Genomic DNA, 19,848 nt, shown 5'->3' with positions numbered 1-19,848 from the left:
GCGTTCACTTTTAATGATATGGGGTACCCCTTTTGTGGATGCGTTATGGTGGATCCTTTTATAATGTTGTTGCATGTGTTGCAATTATAACAAGGTACTGTTCCCCGAAAGGAAGTTTTACTTGCGTCTTCACTTCTTGGTTTTAGAAAATCTGCAAGATTCTTAGAACGAGTATGTGCAAAAATTGGTTCTTGTGCAAAGATACCCTGAAAGTCAGGTTCCAATTTTAACATTGGGCAATGTTGAAGACTGTACATCCTGCACTAAAGAGGGAGCTGACACGACAACATGTGTGTAAGGTCTTTTTATTTTCAATGTTGACATGTGAGGGGGGTGTACATTTCCATTGAGGTGGTGGTGGGGCAGTGAGTTGACAGTCATTCTAAATGAGATAATAGAGTAGGCACTACATTGATGTGGTGACCCAGTCCAACAAACAGATGCCATTCACAAGGCAGTGTGGGGAAGGACAGTCCAAATGGCCAATGCATTGGTGAAGAGGGATGCCATCAGGGCTGGCTCTGTGACTGGCGTTTTGCAGGTGCTTTGCCTCCAGATGCTCCCAGGCTCTTCTTAGGACCGCCCCTTGGTCGATTGACAGTGGCGTCTGGGGACTCATCCCTCTCTGTGGCCGTAGGGGAGGATGGTGAACTGTCATCCTGCTGCCCACCAGAGGGAGGTGGAGGTGTTGGTTGTGGTGCTGGCCTGTCCCTCGATAACGCCACTTGCTGGTCCATGAGGTCCAACATTTGTCCAATGTGTGTGTCGATGGACCTCATCATCAGGATGAGCTCGCTTAACAGGTCGTCCGACCGGCCACTTTGTCCCTGGGCCTGTTCATATGTGCCAAGGACTCTGGTGATGTGTTCCAGGGATTGGGTCCCAGCCTCCTCGTGTCTGTGGGTGACCCTGGCCCTCTTACCTACCCTGCTGCCACAGACCTGTCACCACACCACTGTGGGCACCGTCATCCTCTCCCTGCCGTCCTCAGTTGGTGGTATGGGGGGTCATCCTCTGGGACAGGGAGGGTGTTGCAGGCGGCACTGGTGGTGGTGGTGGTGGCAGTGGTCGCACAGGCCGTAACAGCAGGGGTCTGCTGTGAAGTTGTTGTTGCAGCAGATGTGATGGTGGGGAGGATGGGGTCCTGGGACCTGTTGCTCCCTGGCATACCAGATGGGTAGGCGTTGAGCTCATCGTCCAGAGAATCCTGGGAGTCAACATCTGAGAGTCCATGTACCGGGAGGAGACTGGCTCTGCAGGTTGCTGGTGTTGTCCTCTGCAGTGAGTTCTTGGTCACCTGTGGATTAGATGAGAAATGGTCATTGTAGTGCACCCCGCAAGCTTTGTGTTAGCTGTGTGTCATCCACTGTTTGTACACTACACAATTGACTGATCATCACATTGTTTGCTATGTGCACTACTGTGCCACCCGACATGATGCAGTGGAACATGCATTACTTGTCCATGGTGTGAGGTGTCAATGCATACCATGCAACCCATGCATAATTCATGATTACAGGGACCTGTTGTCATCTAGGGGCCGGGACAACATGTTTTTCATTGAGGACTCCTTGTTCATTTGCCTGACCTGGCATACGTCACATCTGGCCATGGACTGGCCATTGTCATCTCCAGCATACCTGTCATGTGCATATCTTGATTTATACTGCCACACATGCTTTCTTATTTTTGGAATGGTCCTTGTTGCTCTGGCCCCATGGCGATGCCCATATCAATGTGTATGATTGTGCCCAGACTTTCTTCTACATGTGCATTAGTGTGTCACACTTTGGTAGCTGTGACAGTTTCTTTTGCTTACCTGTGTGCACACTGTGCGTGGCAATTGGGGTCGGTGTGCATATTTGTGCAATGAGAGGGCAGGTGTCATATGGCACCATTTCTTTTGTGACAAATGTGTGGGTGCACGTACTGGCTACTTACCTGTTACGTGCTCACATTTGGCTTTGTAATGTGGCACATCTGTGTGTGCGTGGTGGAGGCTTACATCCTGCTCAGTGGTGTCATGATACAGAATAATATATCTACCTACCTGTTTGTTTGAGATGGACCATTATATGCCACATGCATTTGGGTGGTATGGAGAGCTCCATCCTGCTGTACTGGGGGACAAGGGTACACAGTGGGAGTAGTGGTACAGGCCTTCCTCCCCAAAACAGCCCTCCCTGGGAAGATGGCTACCTACCTGTTAGTTTGATGAGGGTGATGTAATGGCTGACACATGCTTGTGAGTGGGGTGGGGGGAGGACTCCATCCTGCTGGGGTGTGGGGCAGGGGGCATGGTGGGAGTAGTGGTACAGACCTTCCTCCCCAAAACAGCCCTCCTAGGGAAGATGGTTACCTACCTGTTAGTTTGATGAGGGTGATGTAATGGCTGACACAGGCTTGTGGGTGGGGTGGGGGAGGGCTCCATCCTGCTGGGATGTGGGACAAGGGGCATGGTGGTAGTGGTGATACAGGCCTCCCTCCCCAAAACAGCCGTCCCAGGGAAGATGGCTACCTACCTGTTAGTTTGATGAGGGTAATGTAAAGGCTGACACAGGCGTGTGGGTCGGGTGAGGGAGGGCTCCCTCCTGCTGGGGTGTGGGACTGGGGGCATGGTGAGAGTAGAGGTACAGGCCTCCCGCCCCCAAACAGCCCTCCCAGGGAAGATGGCTACCTACCTGTTAGTTTGTTTGGTGTACTGCAATGGCTTCCAAGTGCTTGTGGGTGGGTGAGTTCTCCATCCTGCTGGGGTGTGGGACAGGGGGCATGGTGGGAGTAGTGATACAGGCCTCTCTCCCCCAAACAGCCCCCCCTGGAAAGATGGCTAATTACCTGTTAGTTTGAGGGTGATGTAATGGCTGCTTCATGCTTGTGGGTGGAGTGGGGTGAGGGCTCCATCCTGCTGGGGTGTGGGACAGGGGGCATGGTGGGAGTAGTGGTACAGGCCTCCCTCCCCCAAACAGCCCTCCCAGGGAAGAAGGCTACCTAACTGTTAGTTTGATGAGGGTGATGTAATGGCTGACACATGCTTGTGGTTGGGGTGGGGGGAGGGCTCCAACCTGCTGGGGTGTGGGGCAGGGGGCAAGGTGGGAGTAGTGGTACAGGCCTCCCTCCCCTAAACAGCCCTCCCAGGGAAGATGGATACCTACCTGTTAGTTTGATGAGGGTGATGTAAAGGCTGACACAGGCTTATGGGTGGGGTGGGTGGGGGGAGGGCTCCATCCTGCTGGGGTGTGGGACAAGGGGGTATGGTGGGAGTTATAGTGCTGGCTGCCTGTACACATGCCCCCATGTTAATGTTGGTGGCTACGTTTAGGGTGAATGGGAGTGGGTGAATGTTGGATCTGTGAGACATGTTTTTGTGAGTGTGTGGTGCAAATGATTGGTATTTGTCCTAGGTGGTGTAGCTTTGTAGTTGAGCAAGACAGTACATATCAGTGTGGTGGTAGTCATTTGTTTGTACTTATGAGCCTCCACTCCCCCGGCTACTTCTGTGAGACTGTCTGGATGCAGTATGGCAAGCACATTCTCCTCCCATGGTGTGAATGGTTTTGGTGGAATGGGAGGGCCACCGCCAGTCCTCTCAGCCAGCTCCCGGTTCTTGCTTCTCCTCTCTTTGACAACCCTCTTCAGATCATGCCACCTCTTCATGATCTCCTTCTTGGATCGCGGGGTGGTCCCTACTGCATTGACCCTTTGGAATATCCTTTCCCACATTTGTGTCCTTGTGGCTAATGGTGTCTATTGGACCAGGCTACCAAACAGTTGTGGTTCCACTCTGACTATCTCATTTACCATGACTGTCAACTCACTCTCTGTGAATTTGGGCATTTTGTGGGTTGACATGGTGTGTGGTGTGAAAAGTGTTTGTGGGTGCAGGGGTGTGAGTGGTGGGTGTGGTGGTGGTGTGTATGGTGTGTGATGTGCTGGGGGTTGGTGGTGCAGGTGTGGAAGTGGTGGTGGTGCTGTGTGTGGTGTGGATATTGCTGGTGTATTGCTTTGCCTATCCTTTGTTGTGAGGGTTGGTGGCCTTCAGTCTTGGAAATTTGCAAAGGATTGTGGTCAGGGAAGGGGCTGGTTTTATACTCAGCTATGTGGGTGTCTCCAACTGGGGTATTGCTGTCCGGTGTGTTGTGTGTGTCCTGGGATTTGTATTTTTCTTTTTGCCATGTGTTTGTGTCATTGGGATGTGTTTTGTGTATTTGGGTGGCATGGCTTGTTTGCTTTGTGCACTGTTTGGCCTTATTGTGGGTTTTTTGCTTCATCCGCCATTTTTTCCACGGATCATCCGCAGCGGTGGCTATGCTGCAGCTCCTCCGCCGGCTGTCCCATTCATTCCAGTGTGCGGCCGTGGCGGTCGGAAACAGCAGAACGTACCGCGGGACCATCAGGGATATCCTAATTTCCCGTGCGGTGTTTCCGCTATGCTTGTGATGGGTTGTTTTTCCGCAGCGTTTCCGACCGCGGCAGACGGATTTTCGACATCACCGCCCGCTACGGGCGTTTTTTCTTGGCCCGGTTCCGCTGCGGTCGGTATTTTTTGGCAGAAGATCCTAATTTGACCGTCGGTTTTTCCACGGTCCCGGCGGGCGATTGTTTTCCGCTTCCATGGCAGTCGGGGTGGTTTTCCGACCGCCATCCTAATCAGCCCCTAAGTCTGCTAAATGTTCAAAGAGGATAATCTAAAATTTAGCTTTACGGTCTTGTGGGCCAAATATATTGGCGAGAGTGCCCACCTGCCCTTCCAACCACCCCTTCACGTAGAGTATTCCACCCTCATCATCCCAAAATGTGTGTCTAATGGAGGAAGGCACCCACCACCTCTTTGGCATTAAGCCATTTTAATTTTCTATGTCGTTTCATGGGGGAATTCAGGCTATGCACATTTTGGGTCAAGAACTTAAAGTTAGCCATTCCATTTAGGAAATGCATAGAGCATTCTGAAGCAAGGTATGTAGATGCATTTCCAGCATTTTCCCTGTTCATCAGGTACCAAAACTCACGCAGGACAGGACATCTACTACAGTTGAAATGGGTGTCCCTCAGATTCAAGGCAGTCCAATCTGTTGATGATATACATTATTATCAACCAACTGGCCAGTACATTTTGCAGAAATGTTAGGTCAAATCTTAAACATGTCTGATACCAGTGGCATCGCACATGTATTTAAGACGATTTTTTCGGGACTGTTAGCACCCTTTGAAGCAGTCCTTGGCTTTTTTCCAAGTTTTGTGCACTCTGTGTTCGGCGGCCTGCCTCTCATTTTGGGACATATAGCAGGAATTCTATTTTTGTTTCTCCTGCTCCGATATGGCAAGTCCAGTCACCAACCATACCCAGACTACCATAGAACAAGCTCTCCTAGCCATGTGGTATCGTGACAGGATTACACAGATTCTTGGCTTGGCTCGTTTAAGAGATCTGAATACCACTTGGTTTCTTTCGTTCAGACCAATCTGGCAAGATTGCATCTTACCTGATCTACGATGCCTGCTTTGTGGAGAAGAATGCGTGTTAGATGTTTGTCTAACACTACCATCGGTTGCGCCAACGGATGCAGACGCATTACTGGGTCCGGTATCGGCTCATGTGTTGTGTTGCCCTCAACGGGTACCAATCCTGATGATGGCGTTCATTGAGATCTCACCAGAAAATGCCACTGGAAGTGAGATACGAGGAACAACAGGCCCACAGGTACCATCTGATATGAACATTGCTAACGCGGCAACTGACGCTGATGGCGATGCTTCTCATCTCTGCACAATTGATCTGCTTGATGAAGTAGTTCCACTTTCACCTACTGTGGTTGACAATTTCTTTGCCAGCTTAGACGATTCGATGTTTTCCCCTGACACCGAGTATAACTTTTGAAATCTGCACACAGCGTTCCATGAACTCTGAATTTGGCCTCCACTTTTCATAACAATCCTTCCCAATAAAACTTTGGAACTCTATTTTTCTATGGCTAATTTTGAATTTTTCCCAAAGAACTTGAAAATATAATTTTGTTTTTTTTGGCACAAAGTAATCTGCTTGAAGTAGAACTATTCTTAGAGAACAAGAAATTCAACACTTCCTAGAGACAGTATTTGACCTTGTCCTCTGAAAACAACAATAACAATTTATATATATTCTGCTATGGAATGGTCTCGACTTTTTCTTCTGTAAACTTAGAGCCATTTCATAAATGGCATTACATGATTCATTCAGTTAGCTTTGCCAACATCATTATTCATGTTTTAAATTACGCCTATTGCTTTTAAATGCGTACTATACAAATACTCATTTTTCGTGTGCAACCTTATCAAAAGCATTTTGTGTATTTTGGGGTAGGATTGTGAACATATGCTTAAGTTATGTTTTAGATGCTTACGGATTTAGTAATATTAGACATAATACTTGGAGTGGGTGTTGTATAGTGTTTTAGGACCCTAGTGTAATTATCCCGTTTCATGCCCTTATATAGGTATAAAATACCCTATCCTTATATAGGCATTGAAATCATAACCATATTAAGACATAGCTTAAGTAGTCCTAATACGGCTTGGCTACTTCCACTAGTTCCGAAAATCTATAACGATTTCTTGGAAAAACCCGCCTTCAGCAGTCGGGGACTTCCCCTTGCTTGAATATTGATTTATCAAAGAACTCATGGAGTTTTCAAAGAACTGAGTCTTTGATGACGTTATTATGTCCAACCTTAAGTCAAACTAAACACCTTCAAGTTATAAATATACCCACACTTGCCCAGGCAAACACACGGTGGTTTGGAGCAGTTCGACTACCTACTTGCCTGACGAGCCCTGCTGCAGCAAGTGCCGAAGGAAGCCGACCCTCCAGCTGACGCACAGAGAGACGCTGTCCTTTCTCCAGCCGAGAAATCCAGCTCCAGTGTTTCCAACCTAGCCTTGCGGGTTGTTGGGAAATCGAGTCCTGAGAGAGAGATACCAGACCTCCTCATTCTAAACCAAGGTACGGAGCTGATTAGACCCTTAGAGAATTCTTGGATTAGATTCTTGGCAAAGAATACTGGAACTAAGCTACACCTCACTTACTTCTTCCCTTGTACTAGACCTAGGTTAGGTACACCGGGGTAGGCGTATTTTAGAAGCACCAGTTGAGTACTTTTAGTCTTTATTTATTAATGTATGTATTCTATGTATTTTATGGCTTAGAAACCATATCATGCTTTTACAGTATTATTTTATAATACTCTGCGTAATGTACGCATTGTACTTTGCAACCAGTATTACGATTGTAGCAGTTCATTTCCTCTGCATGAGAAAGAAGACTGTTCAATAAATACTTTTTATTGAAAACGCCTGTCTCTCTATTTCTCTGCACCTCTGCTGAAACGAAGCATGCACGATTGACTGAGTGAAATAACTATCTATTGTTTCCGCGACTCTAGAGATACATTTCTTATTCTTGGGAAACAAAGCTGTCATGTTTATGCGGTTATCAGAAACGAATCCCTTCTTGTGTATTCAAGAAAGTATCTAGTGATCTGTGAGCTAGCTGGCACTCACAATTAAGTCTAGTATGTTCGGTAGAGACCTAGTCGACTCCAGTCCTACGTCTACACTACAGGATACACTATTCCAATGCGCAGAGCTTATTGGGAATATAGGAACTACACTACAGCTTTGGCTGTGGTTGACAACGGTATGACCACCTTATCATCTACAATTTATTCACTTGCAACATAGTGTCTTCTGCAATTGACATTATACCGCATGACATGTCTGTTTTACAGCATGAACAGTCACAATTTCGGTCCATTGTAATACTGAGCTGGACGTTGCAAACACTACGCTCTGGCGTTACATCAATAGTACGAGTCTGTTTTCTGTAGACAATCTAATGGAATGACAGATAGTAATGGCATGCTGAGATGCGAAATATACCTTGTTGTACATTGAAAAATTAGACCAATTACCTTTCACCGTGGCTGAGACACCATCCACATACCGGATGGTTACATCACCCTACCAGCCATGACTTTCCAATTCCAATATTGTCTCCAATACCAGCAGGTAGTCAGATACAAGTGCTATTGGAAGGTTATGTGCACGAGTACTGGGAGTTACCATTCAGGTTTAGATGCAGCAATGGGGGCATGGAAGTTTTCCTTAGTAGTTCTGACGGTGAGAATCTTTTAAGTGGGTCCCTAGTTTGTAAATACATTTCTCTTCATGGGGCATGCAATGTGTCAGTTGCAAACTTGCCCTGTTATCTGAAGGGTTCCCCTACTGCTGTGATTCATCCGGTCTTCAAGCTGCTCTTGAATGGGAACTATTTGAGGCTGAATGATCAAGGTTGCTGTGGAATGGACCTGAGCATCGCTTTTGTGGTGATGGTAAACTCCATAGTCACTTGTTGCACGCAAGTGCTGTTTCCAACTGCCTGCACAGTTAGGGAGGCAACGCTATGGTCTTCGATAAATGTTTCCAACATGCGCTTAGACTCTCCGAGCAAACTGAAAGCCATGCTTTTTCAAAAGGATGTTGCCTTAACTTCAGTCAGAGAGATGTTTGCTCTCCAGGTTGCATGGTCCTCATCTGAGATACAGACACTACTCCACACTAAATTCCCACTGCATTTTGCGGAGCTGGTTCATAGTATCTTTAATATGTTTGATGTCGGAATAGTGTACCTTTTCAAATGTATCGGCTCTGGACTGGTTAGCACCTTTCAAATGATATTTGGAGTTATACCATCTTTCATACACTCCATGTTGCAAGGTGTTTTTGGAGGGCTACTGCTTGTCATACTACTTGTGGTGGGAATCCTGATTTTAATTTTTCTGCTCCGTAATGGACGTCCCAGTTCAACCTGGAATGGAGACAGCACTGGTTCTTTTCCTTCCGGCCTATTCGGCTTCACTGCATACAACCTGTATTCCATTGTATGCTTTGCAGCCACAAATGCGTTTTGGATCCATGCCTAGGATCACATTCGGTTGCGCCACTGGCCATTGAAGTACTGATGGACTCCTTAAAGGACCATGGGCATTGTTGTCCCCAGCGTATTCCATTGCTGTTGAATGCATTCTTTGAGCCACTCTGGGATGCATTGGCTCACCGACTCAATGATAGGCTTACAGGATGCAGTCCGTCCCTCAGTGGCTGCTGTGGGAACTGGATGGAATCACCTTTACTCCATCAACCGGCTTCGGGTGCGCCTCTGGGACCATCGCCTGTGATTGTGGGCAACAGTAATGTTGCGTCTACCACTTGGAACACATGTTGGCTTTCCGTGTGGTGGGAACAATTTGGTCTGTTTTTTAAACAAAATTAATCAAAACAGCTTTTGCTTTATTTTTCTAAGCATAATGGCTTTTTGAGTGCTTGGGATTTCAAATAGTATTATTTTTTGAAGACTTTTTATGAACATTTTAAAGGGAAGCTTGCTTTTAGATGTTTTTTTAAGTGATTTTAGTACTTTTAGTTCAATTTAATCGTGGCCTGTTGGCTTTTAAATTGCTTTTTATATATCGACTCTTAGTATGAGGAGTGGGTGTTATTTGCCCGGGCTAGGCTCATGTAGCGAAGCTGCTCATTTCTGACACTGTCCTATTTTTCACACTAACATTTCTGCCGGGACCTTTTGCACATAGTTGCGTGCATGACAATGCTAGATTAGTTTCCCTGAAACGACTTTGTTTACACATCTAGCTTTGCACATCATTATCATGATGCCTAGAACATCATGTACGAGGCCCTCCTACCCACTATGTACAAATGTAGTTTCTATCTTCATCCACGGGGCGACAGGGCTATCTACATATCCATAACATTGCTAATCTATACGCACATTGGAAGGCTGCTTTTTATTATAAATAAAGAGCATCCCATAAGATTAGCAGATGAAGCACTTCAGCTGACACTGAAGGTCCCTGCATTCTGAGACGTCCCCATGCAGTGGTCTGACATCTCCGTGAGGGGTGTCCAGTTTGTGACCAAGACGGGGTCCTTCAGTCTCTCCCTCCAGGTAATGGGGTTGGATTGTCCCTTTGGGAGGTTCTTGGCTCTACACTTACACACACTCTAGGTACACTTAGAATAGAGTTTGGAAAGTAGGAGTACACCTGATTACTGCCTTGTTCATATGTCTGCACATATACACTGTTTTAGCACTATGGTACAACTGTACCTACTGTTACGCTTTTGGTGCTTGTAATCACTTTCATCTACTTGTCTACTGATTATTGCAGCATATATATTCTGTACAAGAATAACATTGGTTCAATAACTATATTAAAAACGTCCCACTGTGTATTCTCGGTATATTTCTCTAAGCACAATTAAGCATGAATGACTGAGCGAAAGTACGCGATCTGATTCCACCATCCCTGAGTGGTCAGGGTTGTCATGTTCAGTGGTTGCCAGAAACCATTAGCTCCCTGATAAGGTTAGGGCGGCTTACAGTGCACTGTGAGCTAGCTGGTGTCTAGCTCACAATAGCGTACGGGTGTGTCCAGAATCAGTCTAGCCACCTCACCCAAAGTTTATGTTGTCCAAACAAATGCGCAGGTCCTACAGATTAGTGGGAACTACAAGACAATTGGGCACGGAGAACATGATATCCAGAACTCCTTGGCTTAAGCATCTGTACTCTGATCAAGCACTGCCTCCAGGAGGACCTGCTGTAGCAATAATTTCGGGCCTTCTCGATTCCACCTTCACACTTGGAGATTGAGCAGTAAGAGCTGAACACTTTCAACCTTCCTCCGGAGGGTGTTGATGTAATTTTGGCAGCCAGGCGTCCCTTGGCGAAACACTATACACGCCTGTTGTTGGGGTAAATGGTTGGCATAATGCGGTATATGACACACCAACCCACTCCAGGCAAAGTTATCTAACATTGTGTTGTTCATTTTGTCAGTAGCCCTACAAGGCGTTGGTCTGAGTACACTTAAAGGGTATCTTTCAGCTTTTTTTAAGGTTGCCAGACCAGACTTCTTTGTTTAAATTGCCCGTAATTGTGCAATTTTTGAAAGGATTACATGTTTTCCTTTGTTATTTCACAATGCAACTTTAACTTGGTCCTCACATATCTCTTGTGTGCTCCTTTTGAGTTGCTTCTCACCCTCAAGATCGTTGCCATAACATCGGTGTGGCGTGTGAGTGGGCTTCAAGCTGCCGTACACCATCTTCTTCCCAGAAAAGCTGGGTCTGCGAACACGTGCATCCTTTCTTGCCCAAAGTTGTGATGCCGTTCCACATCTTTCAGAACAGCCCCTTGTTCTTTCTATGCTTCCCATCAACCCTTTAAAGAGGACTCCATTGCATGGACCCCAAGAGAGCCCTGATCTTTTACAAAGATTGTACCAAGAGCACCGGCTGGATGATCAGCTTGTTGCGGGATTCTCTGGAGCAAAAAGGCAGAATTTAACCATCTACTGCTGAATGGTGCTCTGCATTAAGATCTTCTATGCATTGGCCAGAAAGCAGCCTCCAGAAGCAGTGTGCCCTCATTCAGTGAGGGCCAAAGCTGCTTCCATTCCTTTGGCACACAAAGTCCCTGTCCTTAAAGTTTGCTAGGCATCTACATGACCATCCCTTCATATGTTCACGAAGCACTTCTGCCTGGACATTCAGGGTCATTTTGCCTGCTCAGTCCTATGGGACTTCATGGTTAGATTCTAGTCATAGACCCACCTCCTAATAGGTGCTGCTTTGGCATCTAGTCAAGAGGTAAAGAATCTGCAGTTAGAAGTCTCTGTCAGAATAGAAAATGACTTCCCATTGGTAACACTCATTCTAATAGAAACGGACAATCTCAAGATGGATAGTGCACCTCATCAAAATCTGCTATTCATTGGCCAAGAAGCAACTCTCTGAGGTTTTGCATTCTCAATCTCCCAGAGCTAAGGCTGCGACTACTGCGCTAGCCTTTGGAGTCCATGACTTGGACATCTCTGAGGCATCTTTGCACATATTTAACAAATACTACTGTCTGGACAATCAGATCTGTTGTGCTGGGTAATGCGCCTATTCGGTCTTGCAGGACTTTCTGGTTTAATTGGCTTCATAGACCCTCCTCGGATAAGGCATTCCTTGAGTATCGTTTCTAAGACAAGGAATCTGCGGCTAGAAGTCTCTATTAGATGAACAAGTTACTTACATTCGGTATTGCTTTATCTTGTAGAGACTCAAGCTGCAGATTTCTTACCAGCTCTCCCATTCTCACCGCTCTGCAGCCATTTGCAGTGTAAGGGAACCCTTCTCAGTGCCTTAGTATTTCACACAAGGGTCAGTTCTCATCATGGCTCTGCGCTCCTAGTGTGGAAAGTTGTGAAAGTAACTGATGTCAACATGCAGGGATGGGGCTTATATTGGTATCATGCACTGCATTTCCGGTGTGGAGTCAAATGACCTCACCTACTGGCACACAGGGGTACTGCTTGAAAACTTCCAGTTCCAGTCTGAGGCCTGGGGAATATTCTAAGGTAAGGAATGGGCAGCTAGATAGGCTGTCTACCAGATAAGGACTTACCGAAGGTAAGTAACTTGTTCAAGAGGGAGATCTCCCTATGTAGGCCCTGCCTGCCATTTCACTGTATCAGTATGGAGCCACACAACGACACCTACCAACACACAGAAGTACTGCTGAAAAGTTTCTGGATCCAGTCTGACGCTTTGGGAATATTCAAAACGTAAGGAAATCTGTAACTATATACAGTCCCTACCAGAAAGTGCATTACCGGGGTAAATAACTTGTTCTACAAGTTTAACGCTTCTAGATGAGACTTAATATGCAAGTTCTGGTGTTTTTCTAATGAAAATGTGCATGTACTATTATGTTATGGGCATTTTCCCCTACTAGATTTTGGCAGCTTTGAATTGGCATGTGGAAATTGTTGCAAATTTCACGATCCTCATCCGTGTACAAACTGATATTTGCATAGGCATGAAAAACATAGGCCAGTCAAAATAAGGGTATATACATGGAAACTACTCTCCTTTCCCAAAGACAATAGGGCATGGGTTTAGCCAAATCTGTGATCAGGACTGCATTACTCTCTAAACCATTTTTATGTGTGAGCAATACGAGTAGCCTTACAGTAGGAACTATTGTTTCATCTACTATAGGTCAGTGTGCCAAAAGATGTTGCAGTGTAACAGTGGTTATTTGACATTGCAGGTGGTAGATGATCTGACAACAGAAATGTTATTTTTATTTTTTTGACAGGAGCTGATTGCTGTTGGCATATGTAATATCGTTGGCTCCATTTTCAGAGGCTTCCCAGTCAGCTGCACCTTGTCGAGGACCATAGTTCAAGAGAAGACAGGAGGAAGTTCACAGGTCAATCTTTAGAATGTACTCACCTCCATGCTTTATACTAAAAGCCCAGTGTAGAATTGTATATTTGTGAGTTTTTCCTACCTAGAATATTCATTTATTTCTATATAATTTTTCAGTTTGATCATCATAAGAGCCCTCAAACCATTCTCCAAAGCTAGGAATATGTGTCAATTTAGGCCAAGTTCAGAGACAACCTGGTTTCAGTTATGTGGCAAGAAAAGGCAAATTATGCGGTATTATGCTGCACATTTTCTGGCAATATTATTTCCATCCTTTCTTTGAAGAAGCACATTTTTCGTTAAAACCTTCATATTATGCAAATTATGTGACCCGTGCAGTAATCCATAATTATGTGGTGAGCAATACTGCTATTTAACCACAGTTAAATTACAGTTATGGGTACAAATTAAAACCAACCCCACCCCACCCCAAATTCACTAGTTGTAATTAGCTCTGCAAACCAAAACTTGCCCACCAAATTCACTTTCATTACCTCACTCGTCATGTGGCAGATGCAGTTAGAAATAACTTAAACAATGTTACATCTGTGATTACATACGATGTGACCATTTCCTTTATCAATGGGACAACTATAGAGTATTATTTATTGTTTTCATTATTTATGATGTGCACAGCCTCTTGTGTTGGTTTGCTTTGCGAACCTCACTGTAACAGATCAGTTTCAATAGTATGACTGTGTTTTTTTTGTGAGAGCACTTCAAAGGTTTTTTTAAATATACGTTAAGGTGCTATAACCAAAGCTAATCATAACTTCACTTAAACTGTGTATTTAGGTGTCGCCTGCACAGCGCTTGCACTGTGCCTGTGAAAAATTGTTGTATTTAATATATCTTAAAAGGGACTTACATCCCACTTTCACTTCTTATTGGTCTCTCCACTTGCCAGATTGCTTTCCTCCATTTCTATTTGTTTGTAGCCCATTTGCCCTTCTGCGTTTTGCTTACCAGTTTCCAAAGGCCCAAGTACTCCTTTTAATCCTCAATGGTGGGTGGAACATCTTTTATTCACTTTCATCTTTTCGCGCACCTAACTGCAGTGAATGTTCCCTTCATGTTTCTGAGGATGCTGTGGCTGTGTCCATGCTAGACGCATGCATTTGAATTTTATATTTGACTTACTTTAAAGATATTTTCCCCGTCACATCTCCAAAGCCTTTTATGGTAGCACTTTGTGTGTGCTCTGAGCATGTGCTGTATTAGCAGTATCTCTGAACCTGCGCAGCCATTGCGTGTCTGTGCTCTGAAGATGCGGTTGTCTATGCTCCACGCGCGTGCGCAACGGCATTCCCCTGATCATTATCAGTGCTCGGTAATGCCGTGATGAGCAGTGGCAGATGAGCAGCAGGACGGCGCATTGCACAAGGACAGAATACAGTACTTCCCATTGTAATCACACTGTTTCTGGCAGGAGTTTCTGATGCTCCCTGTAGAAATGTGATCCCTGGTTCTCTTCACAAAAGCATGCTTCCAAGCTTCAGTTTGCCTGAGACTCTCTCTGTCTTCAGAGTGACAGAGAAGGGTCTTAAAAGGCAGCAGCTGCTGCACCGTTTTGGTTGCTCTGATGGAGTTCTCAGATCAAGTGAGAATAAAACTTGTCAGATGTGTTCATTTCTCTGCTCGCTGTGGGACTCGCGGGGACTGGCCAGTGTTGCCAGATTTTGAGAGCCCTCCCAAGCCCAATGCCGTCCAAGTACTAGCCCAAATTCATCCCATTGCAGACCAGTGTCAGCCCAAAAAGTAGCCCAAAGCTCCAACTCTCAGATACCATAAATAGCCTTCAGGAAACATTTTACTTTCTGTGGGAATACACAAAGTTGACATGAATATATAATTCTAGGGGCTAAGATGCCATAATAATGTGATGTGTTACTAGGGCAGTCTATTCACAGTGCATTTTACCTCTTTATGTGCAGTGTCTTTTTGATGTATGTAGTTACTGAAAGAACATGAACCTGGCTGAGGGGCAAAAGAACACTGCACAAACTCATGCAAGAATAGGTAATGGTGATATCCTTCCTGTTATGCAAAAATTGAGCACCAGTCATGAGCACTTTGAAAACAAATAAGGTAATTCCTCATTTTCTAGCAAATAGACATTGGTGCATTTCTACCTATGTTTCTACTACATATGCTTCAGCACACATGTCCAGTCCCTCTAATTGATACGTTTGGGATGGAAAAGAACAAAGATGTTTAAAGTCACAAGCATCATTGCGATACAAGCAGTATTCAACTAAGCCAATTGATAATGCCATTAATGACACATAGATTAGACAGAATTCAAGTTTGTATTCCAACCATCTAGGAACATGGAGTACGAAGAGTTATTTTGTTGCTTAGACTGAATTTACTCTCTCTAAGAATCATAACAGGAGCTCGGGAGGGCATTGCTAGACAGTCACTTATGTAACTCCTGTATACAAGACTTAAATCATGTTCTATTTGTTTGCCCGACATTGCAACCAATACGTTCAAATACCTAAGGAATTGTTTTCTAAAGTATAATATTACAAAGCAGAAGTAGTCTGCAGCTATTTGCTGGCACCCCTATCGGAACTTGTTTGTTTTACATTTTAAAGCTTTTTTAAACAATTCTTAAATTTATATTAGAACAGTATTGATTGATGTTAGAACTGGGGGTCTCTAGTTGGCAATGGTATACACCTTTGACCAAATAGAGACCCTTGCTTCTAAGTCAGGGAAAGGGGATTACACTACTGGATAACCCTTGATCACCCCCTTGGTAGCTTGGCACGAGCAGACAGGCCAGAGGCAGTGCGTTAAGCATTTGTGAACACATACAGTAATACAGTGAAAACACTACAGATGGACACAACACAGGTTTTATAAAATAAGTATTCTTTATATAGACTTATCACAAGACCATAAACAACAAAAATCCACAATACTGTACTCAATAAGAATACTTTAAGATGGTAGAAATAGTTCAAAAATAGGTTATTCACTTTAAAGCAGTTTTTAGCAACAGATAACCCCAACTGGAGTTAACATGACGTCAAGGTCAAAGAAATCCCAAAGTACGGCGCCGACCGCGAGGTGCGCGGTGTCGGGCCCAGAGTCGAGACAGACCCACGAAGAACAGTACCTTAGAATAGCGAAAACAAAGACAGCTCACGGCGTCGGGGAGATGCGCCGTCATTGGCGCGTTGCGGCGTCTGTTCCTTGCTTCGGGAGAGATGAGGCATCGGGTCCTGGATGCTTGTGCGGGCAGGGGAGGCGTCGGTTCCGGACCGGAGAGGAAGTGACGTCACATTGGCGCCGAAACCATGGTTTCGTACGATGTCATGATGTCGATGGATTCTTGGCTACCCATGTCAACTTCGTTGCAGATTACGGCATCGCTCGCCGGCGTCGGTGTTGCAGATTCTCTCTTTACCGAAGTCGACGATCGGCACAGCAGCAGGTGTCGGGCCGGCGCCTCAAGTGGAGCATCACTCACGGCTATGGCAGGCTTACGAAGTCGTCGCTGGCATCGATGTAGCATGGCGGCCGGCGTCGGGTCGCCGTAGCAAGTCGGAGCAGCGCTCAATACTTCGTTGCAGATTACGGCATCGCTCACCGGCGTCGGTGTTGCAGATTCCCTCTGTAGCACTAGAACAGCAAGTTCCATATGAAGGCAAACAGAAGGAGTTGAATTCTAGTATCCCTGAGACTTCGGTCAAGAGGTAAGCTCAAATCAGGCCCTTGGAGTAATATTCTGCAAGATGATGAAAGTTCTTTAAAAGTTCCTTCTCCTTTCCTTGGCAATGAAGAGACCACTGCATACCAACCCAGCAAACAGCACACTGGCAGAGGGACAGTCCAAACTCCTGCAGCTTTCTTGGTTCTTCTCCTTGGCAAAAGGTTTGTCTTGTTCCCAGAAGTGATCTAAAGTTCTTGGGTCTGGGTCCCAATATTTATACTACTTTTCTCTTTGTTCTCTGGAGGAAGAGAGGCCTCTGCCTAGTCCAAACCAGTTCTGGTAAGTCCTGGAGCACTTTGTTGACAAGACTCCTTCTTTCCTTTCACAGTGTAGGCCAGGGACATCAGACACACCACAGGAGGTGGAGCCAGCATTGTAGAGGGAAGGCCCAGCCCTATTTAGGTCCCAGGTGCGACTCTTCCCTCTCATCTAGATACAGATCTCTCTATTCAGCACTGTACTGACTCACCCTGTCTCCTGGAATCCCCCAGCCCCTGTCACTCAAACTCCAGACAAAGAATACACAACCTAGCAGAGGCAGGCTTGGATAGGTAGGCAAGAAAATGGTAGGCAGACAAAATATCGAAATTAAAATATCGATATGCAATAATATCGATGTTTTAATATCGATGGTATAGTATATCGATGTGCCATAATATCGACAGACAGAATATCGAGATTAAGGTATGTATGTTAGTAATATCGAAATTTTGTTGTTTAATGTTATGTATTTTATGTTGTTGTTTATATGTTTGCTAAATATGTTTAGAAATGTATGTTTGAAAATTAGTAATTTTGTTAACATTTTGCGTTTTAGTATTAGAGCGGGTTGTGGGTTTATAGGGGAATAGGGTGGGAAGTAATTTAATAATAATTAATTAATTAATATATGTTTGTAAATATTTTTAATTAATAATTAATTGGTAAATAAGTAATATTAATTAATTAATTAATATATTTGTACATATTTTTAATTAATACTTAATTGGTAATTAATTAATATTAATTAGGTAATTAATTAATATAATTTTGTACATATTTTTAATTAATAATTAATTGGTAATTAATTAATATTAATTAGTTAATTACATTAATTAGAGTAATTTTTTAATATATATAATTTTTTATTGTTAATTAATTATTTGGGAAAAATTAATATTAATTAGTAAATTAAATTAATTATAGCTAATGTGCTAATATATTTACTTTATTGTTATTGTTAATTAATAATTAATTGGTAATTAAATAATGTTAATTAATTTTGGGTAAAGGAGTGTTTTTAGGGTTCAGGGTCAGTTTTCAGTTTTTGGGTAAAGGGGTATTTTTAGGGTTCAGGGTCAGTTTTCAGTTCTTGGGTAAAAGGGTATTTTTAGGGTTCAGGGTCAGTTTTCAGTTCTTGGGTAAATGGGTATTTTTAGGGTTCAGGGTCAGTTTTCAGTTTTTGGGTAAAGGGGTATTTTTAGGGTTCAGGGTCAGTTTTGGGTTTTTGGGGTACAGGGGTATTTTTAGGGTTCAGGGTCAGTTTTCAGTTCTTGGGTAAAGGGGTATTTTTTGGGTTCAGGGTCAGTTTTGGGTTTTTGGGGTACAGGGGTATTTTTAGGGTTCAGGGTCAGTTTTGGGGTTTTGGGGTACAGGCGTACAGGGTAAAAATAAAATAAATGTAAATTTATTTTAAATCAATTAAATGAAATTAAAAAAAATAAAATTACATTAAATTATTACGTTTTTAATTTATTTTAAATGTATATGTATTACTTTTAATTTTTTAATTATGTTTTAATGTTTTTATTTAATATTTGTTAAATTATATGTATTTTAAAATTATTTTTACATTATTATTAATACATTTAAAAAAACGATATTTTTTAAATTTCGATATTTTTGTACTACGATATTATTTTTTCGATATTTTTGTACTTACCATTATGTAGATATAATTTCGATATTTTTGACTTCGATATTTTTGTCTCGATATTTTTGTAGGTCGATTTTCTGTCTGTCGATATTTTGTCAGACATTCCAAGAAAATACCTACTCTCTAAAAGTGGTATTTTCAAAAACGGAATGTTAAAACCAACTTCTCTAAAAGATATATTTTATCATTCTGAGTTCAGACATACTAAACTCGAATTTCCACCATGTTCCCTGTGTCAGTTAGAATTATAAGAAGTAATAATCGGGCTGCCCATTGTGACCTATGGGGAGCAGGTAGCCTGCCACACACATCAGGGCATGTCTTACCGTATCCTTACAATGCACCCAGCCCTTGGGCCTACCTTAGGGGTGTCTGATATGAAGACAAGGCAAGGTTTAGGAACTGGCAAGTAGGTGCACTTGCCAAGTCGACATGGCAGTCACAAAATGCACACTTTACAAGCTGCTTCTGTGTATGGCACAACCAGTGTTGCAAGCCCACCAGCAGCATTTGATTTACAAGCCCTGGGCACACATGGTGCACTGTACTAGGGTCTGACAAGTAAATCAAATAATAATCATGGAATCATTGATCAGTACAACAATTTAACATATGGATCACTTGCACTGTGGCACTGAATAGCAGTGGCACAGTGCCCAAAGAATCTAACCAGCAAAACAGATCAAAAACAGAGGAGGCAGTCAGTACAAAATGGAAGGGAGACTCACGCCAATGATGCCAGGTCTAACAGGTCTAACGTGCTAAGGCCTCTCATATTGCCTCCACAATCACTTCAGTGCAAAATTGTCCTCGGACTCTTTTTGCCACAGTTAAGAAACTCACAGGAGCTGATACCGTTCCTGCGCTGCCGGCTTTAGATGGCACACAATGTAAT

At 43.8% G+C, this 19,848-nt stretch overlaps 1 protein-coding gene across 1 annotated transcript in view; it reads left to right on the top strand.

The window, feature by feature from the left end:
- Positions 1-19,848, top strand: part of SLC26A8 (solute carrier family 26 member 8) — a 3,758,415-nt gene that overhangs the window by 1,435,378 nt on the left and 2,303,189 nt on the right. Inside the window, exon 6 of the mRNA XM_078644342.1 lies at positions 13,202-13,315. Within this exon, the coding sequence (XP_078500468.1) occupies positions 13,202-13,315 (114 nt within the window). The remainder of the gene's footprint in view (positions 1-13,201; positions 13,316-19,848) is intronic.

The sequence above is a fragment of the Lissotriton helveticus genome, chromosome 5_1 (genome assembly GCF_964261635.1).
Source record: "Lissotriton helveticus chromosome 5_1, aLisHel1.1, whole genome shotgun sequence".
NCBI lineage: Eukaryota > Metazoa > Chordata > Amphibia > Caudata > Salamandridae > Lissotriton > Lissotriton helveticus.
The sequence above is the reverse complement of the archived record's forward strand: the minus strand, read 5'-3'. Positions and strand labels throughout refer to the sequence as shown.